The 15,817-nt window shown below is 43.1% G+C and overlaps 1 protein-coding gene across 4 annotated transcripts in view; it reads right to left on the bottom strand.

Moving 5' to 3' along the window:
• LOC111863805 (tyrosine aminotransferase) overlaps nt 1-7,698 on the bottom strand; it is a 42,516-nt gene extending 34,818 nt beyond the window's left edge. For all 4 annotated transcript variants that reach the window (XM_023850516.2, XM_033751217.1, XM_023850518.2 and 1 more), the window contains exons 1-2: nt 7,461-7,698; nt 108-212 (exon numbers count right to left, since the gene is read on the bottom strand). In XM_023850516.2, the coding sequence (XP_023706284.1) occupies nt 108-212; nt 7,461-7,602 (247 nt within the window). In that variant the 5' untranslated portion in view covers nt 7,603-7,698. The remainder of the gene's footprint in view (nt 1-107; nt 213-7,460) is intronic.
• Between the last annotated feature and the right edge of the window lie 8,119 nt (nt 7,699-15,817).

The raw sequence follows: 15,817 nt of genomic DNA, 5'->3' as shown, positions 1-15,817 counted from the left end.
ATATTTCCTGTTATGTAAACGCGCAGGACAAACCGCGTGATATACTTTTGCTATCTGGAAATGCGTCACTCCTCCACAACGTGCCTTACTTTGCAAGGACCACAAACCTGTGCTGGGCGCGTAGCCGTTGTACCTGATGGACAGGAGACTTTCTTGCATGGCTTCAATCACTTCCACAGGAGGCTTCAAGTTGCCAAAAACGGTCGGATCACCTGAAACAGTTGCAATCATGGACGTGTAGTGGTCCAGCAATAGCGGCTGCAAAAAAGGGCCCATACACGTACGAGTCTGGTTCGCGAGTCCGGCTCGGCGGGCTTGACTCGGGAGCCGGGCTCGGATTAATTTCACCACACACGCATGAGCTGACTCCCAACTTTGCTCGTACACTTCAGTACCCAGAATGAGTTCATCGAAGCAAGTTGCAGCAGCGGCCATAATACTAGATGTATTCGGTGTGTTCGGGAGAAAAAAGAACAGAAAAAGAAGGGAAATGTGGGCTAAGAACTGGTTGTTAAGTAGAGACAGATTTACACATTTAAATTTATTGAACTTTATTGGAAATGATAGACCTGAAGGCTTCAAAAACTACTTCAGAATGTCACCTATTAACTTACCTCCGTTGTTATCAAAGCTGCTGTTTCTTCTGAATCACCATCACCATCTACATCTTCAGCTTCTTCATCCGAATTGCTTTTGCTTTTCCGAGGATTCTCTTGGTCTGCCGTGAACGAAAGCAGGTCGAAGTACCTCAGCGTTGGCTTGTAGACATCCCCGGACGCACCACTTCTCTTGCTCTCCCCAACACGGCGCAGTTCTTCCCTAAATAATGCCCGGATACTGTCCACTTTCATCTTAGCAAAATTCAAGTCAGCATCACGGACTTTCTCTCTCGCGAACTGCACGAACAAATCCCAGGCCTCATCCCGTTTTCCCCAATTCGAATACTGTGGGCTGCGACCCTGCCACAGAACTGGCAATTCACGGTACTCTTCTAAAAACCGTGACAAAAACTCCGGGTTCATGAATATTTTGTTACACATGGAAGCAGACATGGTTCCTCCGTAGTACCACGTGTAGATACGCGAGTCTGGCGATGGACCGCCCACACACGTACGAATCAATAGAGAGCCGTCTCCGAGCCGAGTCCCACCGAAGGCACTGGTGGGCCACGCTGGACTCGGCCCAGCCCAGCTCGTGGCCATCCACACAAGGAAGAGCTAGGCTCATCGGAACCCGGGACAAGTCGGACTCGCGAGCCAGACTCGTGCGAGTGTGGGCCCCTTAAATCATTGAGACAGGGTTCAAATCAATGAAGTAAGAAGAAAAGGGACCCACAATCCTGGATACACAGACGAAGATCCAATCGGTTCCCTGTATAAGGTGCCTGTAGAACCGGTACCCTCCGTCTGAACGGCGGGTTGTTGTGTAGCGGATACAGATGTTGTGCAGCACAGCTCTGAGGCGCGGATACAGATGTTGTGTAGCGCATCTTTGAGGCGCGGATACAGATGATGTGTGGTGCATCTCTGAGGCGCGGAAACAGATGTGTAGCGCAGCTCTGAGGCGCGGATACAGATGTTGTGTAGCGCATCTCTGAGGAGCGGATACAGATGTTGTGCAGCACAACTCTGATTCGTGGATACAGATGGTAACCAGCACAGCTCTTAGGCGCGGATACAGATGTTTTGCAACACAGCTCTGAGGCGCGGATACAGATGTTGTGTAGCGCATCTCTGATTCGCGGATACAGATGGTATCCAGCACAGCTCTTAGGCGCGGATACAGATGTTTTGCAGCACAGCTCTGAGGCGAGGATACAGATGTTGTGTAGTGCATCTCTGAGTCGCATATACAGATGCTGTGCAGCTCAGTTCTGAGGCGCGAATACGGATGTTATGCAACACAGCCCTGAGGCGCGGATACAGATGTTGTGCAACACAGCTCTGAGCCGCGGATACAGATGTTGTGCAACACAGCTCTGAGGCGCGGATACAGGTGTTGTGCAACACAGCTTTGAGGCGCGGATACAGATGTGCAACACAGCTCTGAGGCGCGGACACAGATGTTCTGCAGCGCATCTCTGAGCCGCGGATACAGATGTTGTGTAGCACAGCTCTGAGCCGCGAATACAAATATTGTGCAGCACAGCTCTGAGCTGCTTATACAGACGTTGTGTAGCACAGCTCTGAGCCATGGACACAGATGTTGTGCAGCACAGCTGTGAGCTGCGAATAGAGATGTTGTGTAGCACAGCTTTGAGCCACGGATACAGATGTTATGCAACACAGCTCTGAGCTGCTTATACAGACGTTGTGTAGCACAGCTCCGAGTTGCGGATACAGATGTTGTGTAGCACAGCTCTGAGCTGCAGATACAGACGTTGTGTAGCACAGCTCTGAGCTACGGATACAGACGTTGTGAAGCATAGCTCTGAGTTGCGGATACAGATGTTGTGTAGCACAGCTCTGAGCTGCAGATACAGACGTTGTGTAGCACAGCTCTGAGCTACGGATACAGACGTTGTGAAGCATAGCTCTGAGTTGCGGATACAGATGTTGTGTAGCACAGCTCTGAGCTGCGGATACAGACGTTGTGTAGCATAGCTCTGAGTTGCGGATACAGATGTTGTGTAGCACATCTGTGAGCTTCAGTATGAGCTCCTCTTCACAACGCTATAATCCGGGAATAACGCACTAGTAAGTCAAAAGTAAAACTGTCCCTGTGCGTATTTGGCACTGCACCTTGATGACGTATGAAAGCCTACAGGTGGTTACCATTTTAATTGCACAATATTCCGTCTGTGATGCAACGAAGCCAGTGTTTTCTTAAAGACACTAAAATATATTTAATTCACTGAAAAGTGTTTGTTAAATATTCTAACATATCATTAACTCTTGTACATTTGATATAATTGTTACATGTTTCGGCCATACATGGACGATCATCAGGCAACACTTATTTTTGGAGACCACTGAAGTGCACGCTTTGTTCTTATTGCTCTTTGGCACGTGGTTGTTGTTAATTTGCTTCGTAGGATATTTTCGACCTATCTTTTTTAGTGACCGTTTCAGTGTTGCTTGTTAATGTGTCTTTCACTTTAGTTGTGTTCGTTTTTTGTTGTTTTACCCATCTAAAGGTTTGGGCAAAGAACCATGTCGGTACTGTAGTGCTCCGTACATATGGGTCGTGCAGGCGGACCTGCCTAGGATCAAATTCCAAGGTCGGACATCAAGGCACTAGCCTCTTCTTCCCGAGGCATCACGCGATACTCACGACACTCTCTTGTAAGACCCTAAACTTGGGGACTATAAGTGACGAGGAATTGTAGCAGAAGAAGACTTGTCCCTGCGTTTAAACAATCACGATGCCATGAAGTCGTATGGTGGAGTGGAGATATATTTCCACGCATTCTTAACGTCGACACTACATGGAGGTGAGATGTCAGCTTCATGCCTCGGCCTCCCTAACCCCGAGGAAAGAGACCCCAGTTCCCATTGGAGAGGAGGCCGGATGTGCTTCAGTGACCGGATGTTGTGCAGACGAGAGAGACAGTCACGCAGCACCTAGCCTAGTCACTATGCTGACTGAGTTGTCTAAGCAAACATACAGAAGGGCCGAGAGACATTTTCTGTTACGGACAATTACCGAATCTTCTTCCTACGACACTGCATTGTTGTCTTTGGGAAGCACTGAGGATAACCGCGGCCACAACAAAGGCGAATCGGCACTGTGCATGAAAGTGGCTCTGCGAGAGGAAGAAGCAGGGCCACGTGTGATCACGGGAACAACAAGCGGGCGGAAAAACCGGTTCTCGAATCGGAGCCTTCATTCCACTAAACAGCAGATCAGTTGGAATTGTGAAGGGCAAGATGACGTAGCAACAACCTGTTGCCATCTACGCAGCGGCATTCATTGTGACACTGTCCGTCCGGCATTCACCAACAATACGTTTCCGTCCTCAGGTGGAAAGCTACGTGGCACGCACATTGGGGGGGGGCTCCGTTTTCCGATCTCCGTTTCGGTAGTAACAAGCCAGGATGCTGGCCATCACGACTGAGCCGTTTCGTGGTTCTCTTCAATTACTCCAGGCAAATCTGGAGTTACCTCGAGAAAGCCACGAACACTTCCTTCCAGATCCTTACCAATTAGTGAGTCGTCTATGATCCTGCAATTCGAGGTGCTGTGGTGCTCAGAGCGCCATGAATAACCCGTGAAAAGAGTGCACGATCTCCTCTTCACTCTTGGCTGTTTAGCATCCATGTTTGTTTGTCATCTTATTACGCTTTGTAAATACACTGTAGTGTGTAGAACCGTTTCTAGGAAACGGCTTGGTAAACACGTTCCCGCAGCAACGGATAGGCATGCAACAATAGAGGTATTGTTGGAAACGGTGTTTTCTACTTACTCGGTTCCGAGGAGTTATAAGGAAGACAACTGAGGCAACCAATTCAGTTCTGTATGAAAGGCTGTGAAGAAAAGAGACAGTTGGAGGAGAGCCGCCGTTCAGAGAGGACTCGAGCAAGGAAGCGGAGGAATAGCCATTGTTAGAAGCCGTTACCTGGCAACCACTATTGAAGACACTGTGGGTTGGAAAAGACAGCGTGTGCTGTCGTGATTTGTAAATTGTGGAAATGATGGATTTCTTAAATCTGCCGTTCAGATTGCCTTAGGTGGCATGGCATACGTACCAAGTTTCATAAAGATTGGTCCTGCCATTCGAAAGTTAATAAGGGACACACACACACGCAGAAAGGCGATCTCATAATATCGTAAGTAGGCTAGAAGAGGAATCAATGAAGCTCAACAAACAGTGTGTGTGGTGAATATCAGCGCAACGGGGTTTGTAAGCTGCCCCTCTTACACCCTCACTGGGGAATCCATTATTCTAATGAAATTTTTCGTAATTTTCCTCAGTCCCGCCAGGGAAATAAGGGGGTAGTACGTCAATGGTACTTTGGCTACGACCACTTCCTTCCTGATTCTTTTGTATACATCCTTCAGTGATCTTCCTAACATTGGATTGTATGTAACAATCTGAGCTGCACCGTTTGGCACTGGAGTTGTTGCGGTCTCTGTTTCGCGTCCTGTGGCATGCAGACCTGTTGCTAAGCAAGTATGCAACGGCAATTACTAGGCAGCGGCCGTAAATAGCAACAGAGGAACGATGTTTTCTGTTCGGTTCGTACCGAGATGTTGTAAAGAGGATAAGTTGAGTCAGTCAGTTGGTTGGTAAGTGAGCGAGTGAGTCGGTCAGAGAACTGCTGCGATTTGGTTGTTGTGACCTGTTGCTGTGAGAAGCCGGTAGCTGAGGCCGGGAACCCAGAGGAAGGGGAAGGTCCGCTGTTGGAAACCGCTACCAAGCAACTGCAGTAAAGACGAGATTGTGGACATTAGTGTGTGTGTGTGTGTTTGTGAGATAGGGGCCTGTAAAGTGTAGTCACGCTCTGTATCAAAGTGTGCGATAAATCCAAAACCTCGTCTATAGTCACTAAAACCACGTGACAATATTTTCCTCGCCTTGTTGTTTCAGACGTCCACTCATCAAGCGGAAATGAGCAGGTCTACTTTTCATTGTCAATTAGCAATTCTTCATTGTCAGATGAAAACTCTGAGCGCTCTGTCGCGTTGCCTGTCAGCTCGCCGTGTCTGCATATAACAACCGAAGTGCCGCTGAATAGATTTTCATGCAATTTGGTATTGGGGAGTTAAAATATGTCGACACATTCCAATTTTGGTTAAAATTGGGTGACAGTAACGGACACTTTACATGGAGACCTACATATCTCGAGCGTAACTCGCTAAATATTTATCGGAGCGAAAAGTGTTTCGGTCAAAATTTTCATAAAAGAAACTGATCATGTTTTATGTTCCATAATTTTTTACGTAAGACCGCGATTATCGAGAAAATTAAACTTAGGACTTCTAACGCGCCATATTTGTCACTTCATGTATATAATTTCTATTTTATCCATTTTGAAGATTAATACCTTTTGGGATGTGACACCGTGTAGTCTCGTACAATTTCACGAGCGTTTCGTAGGAACGTACATCCTCCTCTTCGGATTTGAAGAGATATTAAACTTAAGCAACGAGAAAGAAGCAAGGAGTGAGCTTAATCCTTGCTTACTTCGCATTAGTCTGTCCTGACGATATAAGTAGTACGTTTGTATGAAACGCTGATTAACGTCTATCAGACTACATGGCGCCACTTGCCTGAACATAATACTCTTTGTAGTCACCGTCATGAGGACCTCAATTCGAAATATATTTTCTTCGTCACTGCAAGTCTAAATAGCGAATTATCGGGTTTACATTGGAGCATGGACGATAATGACAACGAAGTAAAATTATGTTGTTCCACAAGAAGTTTTTAAGCCATTTCAGGTGAGTTTACAGCTCCAGATAGAGTAAACAACGCGCAGATTATTACGTAAGTCGAACCACTGGAACAAGTAGAACCAGTTTTCGAAACGCAGATCTCGTTAGGCCTCAATGTCATGTACATTCTCGCTCAGACTGATCTCAAGTGGAAGTGCGTGCCACACAGGGCTGCAGACGCGAGTAGGCGCCTCCGTTCCTACGGGTTTTCAGGGCGCTTTTTAACTAAGCTGTTTCCAGTGCCTGGTTTTCAACATCGATACATGTAGGGACACATTCACGAGCCTGCAGTGCACTACTTACCTCTATGACATGCGTGGCTGGCTCTTCTGCTGATCTGGGGCCTGTAAAAACCATCTCCACCCCTGGATTCAGAGTTTGCGACTGTCTGCCTTCCATCGGTCTCTGAAGTACATAGTTTGACCCTCAGGAGCCCCGAAGACGGCGACCAGGACCGCGAATGTTGCTTTTAGGAATATTGTCTTGGAAGCCTGAACTCCGGCGGTCAGTCGGTCGGTCGATTAAATTGCTGCTGGTCATCGCCAGCAGTCGTTTTTGGTTTCGGGCCCCGTCGGGACCTATGATCATATTTTCGTTCTTTCCAGGACTTTTTCTTGTTTTCAAATAGGGCATCCTCTTCGACGAGAGAGGAGGGGTCTGACTACTACTGGTCACTCCCCCTCTTCTGGCTGTGACTCGAGCGGGTACTCACTAGAAATCTAAATGATACACAAATTCGAATTCCTACCTCACACAAAATTTTGCGCCTTCGCTTCAAAGCCCAACCGGTTAATGCTGTTTAGGGAAACAGTCGCTGTGTATTGTGAGAACCATAAGGAACACATAAGTACATGGTGTGGGCAGAATGCAGAGATTTTGTATGTAAAACAGATTGCACACATAATTACCACAATAATATAAAAATTATTAGTGACATGGGTTCGAGTTCAGTCCCTTTGCGCTCTGAACGGCTCCGCTTATGATCAAAGGACAGAGAAATTACGGCACCAACTAATACATACATTCATACATAAACACATATGTTTCAGTTAGGAAACAAGAAATGTCATCCAGAAACTCACCGATAGAGAGTGCAATCATCGATTTCTCTGGATTTGGCTCCAGCCGAAGGTTCTCGACAACATTACGAAGTGGGTTGTGAGTTTTCTGCGCAATATCCGATGGGACCACCTCCCACTGCCTTCGAACTCCTGACGGAGACATTGTGACGCCAATAAGACGGTCTTGCCTCTGTTCTGTCCCGCGATGATACTGGTGAACTGATTGTTGGGCGTCTGCAGCCGTTAATTAAGTGACTCTGATCATTTGCGTTTTCAAGAACTTTGCTATATACTTTCCTGGTACATAGAAATGAAATCTGATTGGCCGAACAGATGGGCAAACAAACCGGTTGTTGTCTCCCATTTGTCGATTGATATACACACCTTCTGTTTCTTTTGAAAATAGTGGACAACAACTATGTCATCAGCCTTGCAGCAACATAATTACGCTGTAAGCTCTTGTATATAGTTATAACGATAAAATAAATCAGGAATCATACTTGAGTGGGTTACTTCAGTTCCTTGCTAGAAACAAATACTCTTTGAATGGAATGTGGAGCCTAGAGGCCAGCTGAAATAAACACATGCCTGTTTAGGACGTGGTACACGTGTTTCTGCTTGAGCCACTGCATCAAGACCGTAGTTCGCTAAATGTTTATCAGGGCATAGAAATACACTGAAGAACGGCCAAAGAGAAAATGGAACATATTTTAAGCCCATTACAGCGTTCTAAACCCCCTCCTATATTCATCGCAGGTGTTAAAAACATCAAACCTCTAATCGAATTCCTTGATGAGATAGCTAATCAAAAATATAACATCAAAACTCTGAGCTCTGATCAAGTCAAAGTACAGCCCTTGGAAATTACAGTTTACAGTACGATCCTAAAATCCCTAATTGACAAAAAACTGAATTTTACTCATATAAACCAAAACAAGATAGAAGCTTTAGAGTAGTGTTAAAAAATGTCCATCCGACAACAGACTTAAATGAGATTAAATCTAGTATTGAATCAAAAGGCCATGAAGTTACCAATATCTGGAACGTAAAACAAAGGAAGACTAAAAATCCCTTACCAATATTCTATGTGGACCTAAAGCCAAAGGCTAATAATAAGGACATATATAACATGAAGTTACTCCTGAATACTTGTGTCCAGTTTGAAGCACCACATGCTAAACGAGAGATACCTCAGTGCACGAGATGCCAAAGATATGGCCACACGAAGAATTACTGCTATAACAACCCTCGATGCGTTAAATGCGCAGAAAATCATTTGACCAGTGATTGTCCCAGGAAAACAAGAGACGAAGAGGTTCGCTGCGTAAACTGTAACGAGCATCACCCTGCAAACTACAGGGGATGCATGATACACAAACAGCTGCAGCAAAAGATATACCCAGCGATGCGAGAACGAATAAAATCACCAACAAAACTACACTACAGGGAGCAACATTTGCCCAAGTTCTTAAACAACAAATACAACCCACGCAAACGATCCCTGAAGTCAATCAATACAATGCCTCAGTAATGACACAACCAGCCACTGAATTGGCAGAACTAACCCAAATGATGAAAAAGCTAATGGAACAGTTGGGCACAATGTTAAACCTTCTCACACTGCTCATAACTAAAATTGCTTAATGGCGGTACAAATTCTCCAGATCGGAGTGTGGAATGCCAATGGGCTCTCACAACACGCACAGGAACTCAGAATATTGTTACAAAACAACTGCATTGACATCATGCTGATTTCTGAAGCACACTTCACTGACAGGACTCATCTCAAATTACCAAACTACAATATATATCATACACAACACACAGATGGCACTGCACACGCAGGCACTGCAGTAATTATCAGAAGAAACATTCAGCACTACGAAAGAATGGAGTACAAACAAGAAAATATTCAAGCTACCAGTGTAACCGTTCAAAACTATGCCGGTGATCTAACCTTCTCTGCAATCTATTGCCCACCAAAACATAATAACAACCGTAAGGACTATGAAAAATTCTTCAGAACACTGGGCAATAGGTTTATAGTAGCTGGTGATTTTAACGCCAAGCATACAGCGTGGGGATCACGAATCACTAATACTAAAGGGAGAGAGCTGCTGACCGCTCTGGGAAACAATAACCTAAGTTATTTATCCACGGGGCAACCGACATACTGGCCCACTGACACCAAGAAAATACCAGATCTGCTCGATTTCTGTGTAATCAAAGGAATTCAGATGAAACGATTCTCGATAGAATCATCCTTAGACCTTTCCTCAGATCACACCCCACTTCTAGTAACCCTCTATTCACACATAATTGAAAAAGAAAAAGGGCCGTCACTGTATAACAAGCGTACAAACTGGAATTATTTCAGAGAAAAATTGGACGAAATAATTGCTATAGATATTCCACTAAAAACTGCAATGGATATTGAAACAGCAGTTGAAAACCTAACTAAAGCCATTCAAACAGCAGCATGGCAGGCTACACCCGTCCAACAGCACACCCATTGCAAGGAGGAATGTCCAGTTATTGTAAAACAAAAGATAGCTGAAAAAAGAAAAGCAAGAAAAAGGTGGCAGTTAACACGAGCACAGCCTGACAAACAAAAGCTTAATAAACTTACAAAAGACCTTAAAAGCTTGCTACAGAAACTAAAAGATGATTCCGTACAGACGTATCTGGCTGGTTTAACTGCCACCACGGCAACAGATTATTCGCTATGGAAGGCAACGAAGCGACTTAAAAGACCGCAACAATCAATACCGCCAGTCAAAACCTCTGACGATAAGTGGGCAAGAAGCAATGAACAAAAGGCCATGGCATTTGCCAAGCATTTGCAAAATGTATTTCTCCCCAACGACATCGAAAGTACCCTAGAAGACCAGCAGGCGATCAATAGGGTCCTTGCAGCACCGCATCAGATGGCCCCACCCATAAAAAAATTCAAAATTAAAGAAGTCAGACAAGTCATACAAAAAGAAATCAACGCAAATAAAGCGCCTGGGTATGACATAACTACAGGGAAGGTCCTACAGGAAGTCTCTGAGAAGTGTTTTCACGTAATCACGATGATCTTCAATTCAGTGTTGAGAGTGGAGCACTTCCCCATTCAATGGAAAATAGCGCAAATCATCATGGTTCCTAAACCGGCGAAAAATCCCAGAGAGATTGCATCGTATAGACCTATAAGTCTTCTACCAGTCCTTTCAAAAGTCTTAGAAAAACTCTTGCTGAAACGCCTCACACCAATCTTAGAAGAACAGAAATTAATACCAAGCCATCAGTTTGGTTTCAGAAGCAAGCACGGTACTATTGAACAGGTACATAGAGTAGTGAAAGAAGCCTCCAACGCCCTAGAAGAAAAGAAGTTCTGTACAGCAGCCTTTCTCGATATTAGCCAAGCATTTGACAAGGTGTGGCACCAGGGACTCTGTTACAAACTAAAGTCAAATCTGCCCCATAATATGTTCTCCATCTTAAAATCTTACCTTACGCAAAGATACTTCTTCGTCAAACATGAAGATTTCTACACTGAAATCTACCCTATACTGCTGGGGTACCTCAAGGCAGCGTGCTAGGCCCGTTACTACACCTCCTTTACACTGCAGACCTACCTACTACCGAAATGACCATGACTGCAACATATGCTGATGACACCGCTGTTTTAGCAACCCATATGGATCCTGCTACGGCATCTAGATGTCTTCAAGAAAACCTACATGACATGCAAAAATGGCTAAGAAAGTGGAAGATCAAAGTCAATGAGAGCAAATCGGTCCAGGTAACATTTACTATGAAAAAAGGACAATGCCCGCCAGTTACACTAAATGACTCACAACTACCGCAAGCAGATGAAGCCAAGTATCTTGGCATACATTTAGATCGCCGGCTAACATGGCGGAAACATATCTTCAGCAAAAGAAAAAAATTGGGTCTGAAAATTCGGCAATTGTACGGGATAATCGGACGAAGATCACAACTATCTCTTAATAGCAAACTCTTACTCTACAAGGCAATACTCAAACCTATATGGACGTATGGAATATCACTGTGGGGAACAGCCAGCAATTCAAACTTGGAAATACTACAACGATTTCAGAACAAGGTTCTCAGAGAAAGAGTTGATGCGCCCTGGTATTTGCCCAATACAGTGTTACATAAGGACCTAAGTGTATCTACAGTGCGTGAAGAAATTGAAAAGTGTAGTGCTAAGTACAGTCGGAGACTACAAGTACATCCAAACGAACTCGCAGCCTCTCTACTAACCTATTAAGATGAAGTTAGGAGATTAAAAAGATTCAAACCGTCAGACCTATCTGATAGATTTAGCTAGTTTTAAGTGTATACATGCCACAAATCTTAAGGCATCTACTGGGATAGCCTTATTAACACTGTTAATGACATAGTTCCACATCAGTCAACAAAAGTGCTCATTGTCCTTAATTGGACAGATTGTATGAATCTATCTCAAAAAAAAAAATTACAGCGTTTCCATAATGTTACTGTTTCCGAGAGAGCTGAAGAGCGAAGGAGCAAGCGCACCAGAACTGCTAGCTGTGCGTACATTTCCGAACTTTTGCCACATCCAATGCCTTCTTGGAAGCAACACCGTCTAACGAGATACAAGTTCACCGATGTTTCGGAGGAACATACAGCCTCAATTTTCAGGTTCGAAGTGTAAATTAAGTAGTTGTCAAGGACCAGGATACAACGTGACGACCAAGAAGGAAATGATCGCTGTAAGAATTTCAAATCAAACAATTAGTACCGCGTTTCAGCTTCGCAGTTAAGCCGCCGCAATCAGTTCTGCATCTAGGCGTTGTCGAACTCTGACAGGTCCTCATCTAGTCAAGAGCCCGTGTATCCTGAGCCAGATTAATCCTTCGTCCTCATGAGGCCGACAATTGCAATTCAAAGCCTCCCGACATTACAGCGCGGCGCACGGAATGTTCGGTGAACTAAAGAAATGTAGTGAAATCAAGGTAGCAACATGGTCATAACTAGGGACCGGATTTTTATGCCCTAATAATCCCTTAAATATGTATGCATTTATGCATGAAAAACTTCCAATTGATTTTACACTATTTTAAGACCAACAGAACAATATTTAAGTTCATTTTATGTAATCACTGAATGATTCACTTAAGCTATACTTAAATATAAATCACGCAAAAAAGCCAACATATTTCATTACAAATGTACAAATTACCATTGGTACTCACATTTAGCTCTCCGAACTTCCAACTTCTCTTCTGTTGCATTTCACAGTTACTAGATTTTTTAGATTTTCCATAGTTAGTGGCCTCCTGTTGTCTCGTAAGATGTCCTTATAGCGGGAAAACTTCTTTCCACCTCACAGGAACTTAGGGGCGCATGTACAAAAGCCATTATTTGCTCCACGGTTAGTGATATTTTACTTGGCAGTTCAGTACGTTCACCGGCTAAAATTTCTTCAATTTCACAAATTTGTTAATATCCTGGATTTTTTAAAAGAATGCTGTGTAATTTTTCCTTTATTACTTCACCAACTCTTCCAGAAAACAAATTCAATTTGGAAACAGTGGTTTTGAACACACTTAACGACTGATACAAAGTAGTATTGCTATTGCTTGCCTCCAGTGAGGAAATGGCGGATGGAAGATGAGGGAAGTGAGCAGATATATAGGAAAGATTAGTTTCTAGTTATGTGTTTTTTTAGTACATCTTGGGCAATTTGAATTGATGCTGCACTTTTGGGATCAAATGTATTCACGACATTCCTGTTTCTAAATGTTCGGTATAATAACTCGCTGCACACAGCCACTTGCCCCAGCGCGTTAAAATTGGTTCTGGCGGAAGTGGAACGCTCGGTGCTACTGCTTTAAAGGCTTCTTTTCTATATGGTTCTTTAACAAATACCTTCTTCACAGAAGACACCAACTTGTCAACAAGCGGAAAATTTGCACGAAATGTTTCTGCAACACGGTGCAACCCATGGGCAAGGCAAGTCAAGTCAAATGTGTCATATTTGGAAATATAACTTTAAGAGCAGTACCTGCTTTCATCATATAACTTACGGCATCAGTCAGAAAGAGCAATACGCGCTCATACTGAATGCCATTCGGCCATAGTTAATTCATGGAATTGATAAAACAATTCGGAAACTGAGGAGCTATTTGTAGTTTCAAATTGCTCTACCGCAAGAAGATATGGGGTAGATTGTTCATTCACATTAAGGGATCCAACTATACAATTTACAATAAACCGTCCCTCACAATCTTGTGTTTCGTCGATTGATACCCACACAATATTATCTTGAATCTTATCTCTAATGCTTTCAATTGTAAGATCGTAACACTGCTTCACGTAATTTTTTCGCAAGTAGATTCCTCCGGCACTTTGCACTGTGTATACTTCTCTATGAAGTTTCTCAGATTAGGATTGGTTAGTTTCCACAGTGGAATAGTATCTGCCGCTAAAAAGGCTTCGCACAAATCAAATGAAAATTGTGAAAAATTATTATTAGAAAATTCATTAAATAATTTTTGATCAGGAGCACTTTTCGTGGTTTTAATTTTAATACTCTCTGTATGTATATTAGTGTTCAAATGCTGAAGCACTTGAAAGCGTTTTTCAGAACCAACTGTTTCCTCACACGCTCGGCTATAAAGAATTTCGTTATCCGTACTTATCATCTCTCCTTCGAACTCCCGCTGATACAGATGTAGTTTAGTTTTCTGACTTACTTTCACTTTCGGCATGACTACAGAACGCTAAACAAACGTAACTACGCACTAGTCACCTCTAATGTGAATGGCCCCAGCTTCAAATGAAGAAGCGTAACGAACCTCATGGAGACTTCAGAAATAAATAAGTGAAATCCCTTATCGGTTGAATAGTATTACGTTGATAGCGGCTACATGTTAATGCTTCTGACTAATCACTTCGCGGCCACTTTGATGGTACGCGGATGAGGCAAGCTACGAGTAGAGAGATCGGGGAAGTCCCGCCCTGGCTATTGCATCAGAAACATGAATCATGACGAAATGTGGCGTCAAATATGCAACATATTCTAATACGCAAATGAAAAATTGTATACACACGACCATGATTGAAAATTTGAACATAAAATTAAAAAAAAATATATGATAAATATTTTAAAAAGGAAATATGCAGTATAAATAGATATCTTCGAAATTATGATGCTTATTCATAAAACAGGCAAAATATGCATTTATATGCACCATCAAACCATATCCAAAATTTAAGAAATGAAGTAATTCATACATATATCCAAACAAGCATACTTTCTGGTTGCAAAAGAGAAATATGCATTTGCATTAAAATCCGGTCCATAGTCATAACTTGCGTATACATGAAAGCAAGGTGGGGCTACGTCGTTTCGCGCCTGGCTGCGTGGAAACCAGGCCTTGCCGCAAAGTAGCCACGCACATCTCAGAATTACATACAGTGAGCAGCTACATATCGTCTACTGTTCACCAGACAGCATTGGGTGGGTAGGCAGTACATATATCATCTATGAGAAATGTGACAAATTTCTATAATCCACAGAATTTCTTTCGCAAAGCCTGTAATATATCATTAGAGAGACTTCGGCATAGATAGATCACATTAAAATGGATCTCAAAAGGAATAATGTACGAGGGCATGGATTAGGTCCATTGTCACAGGATAGGGTCAGTGGAGGCCAGTCATGAGCAGAGCAATGAACATTCCATGATTCCGTACGTCGCGCATCCATTTTGCCAACCGCACCGTACCAGGCTATTGCCAATAAATATAAACAAAATATCTAAGACTATATTATTGCAATATGTTTTCTATTCAGAAAAGAACAAACAAAATTTAAAATTGTCTCGCTTATCATCATCAATTATCAATCGAATCACCACCTCCCTGTTGATTCAGTATGGGGCATTATTGAAAGTAACAATTTTCAAATCAGGCGAACATGGGATTCGAGTTGTTTTGTCGATACTTGGAAGGAATCTGGCCCAATTTAAGGGGCGAATATGGAAGCCGTTCGGCCAGACACTTTTCCTAGGTCGAATGAATTTATTTTAGGCGATTAAAAATTAATCAATTAAATTGGAAAATAATGTTAATCAATATATGCTCCACTGATTGTGAGAAGTATTTTTTAAATGAAAGAGTTATAAACTTGACATGTTATATTGCGCAGTTAGAACTAAGTTTCGCTTTGTCAGCGTAATTACGTTACTTCGTTATAAAGGCGCAACAGCAAACACGTGCCTCATATTCTCGTAAAAAAAAAGGAACGTCAAATAAAAAGTATGTACATTTCGAGCAAATAGTAATTTGTACTTCAAGAAAGTCTATGATTCGGTTAGGAGGGAAGTATTATACAATAT

This window comes from Cryptotermes secundus, unplaced genomic scaffold, assembly GCF_002891405.2.
Source record: "Cryptotermes secundus unplaced genomic scaffold, Csec_1.0 scaffold833, whole genome shotgun sequence".
Classification (NCBI taxonomy): domain Eukaryota; kingdom Metazoa; phylum Arthropoda; class Insecta; order Blattodea; family Kalotermitidae; genus Cryptotermes; species Cryptotermes secundus.
The sequence above is the reverse complement of the archived record's forward strand: the minus strand, read 5'-3'. Positions and strand labels throughout refer to the sequence as shown.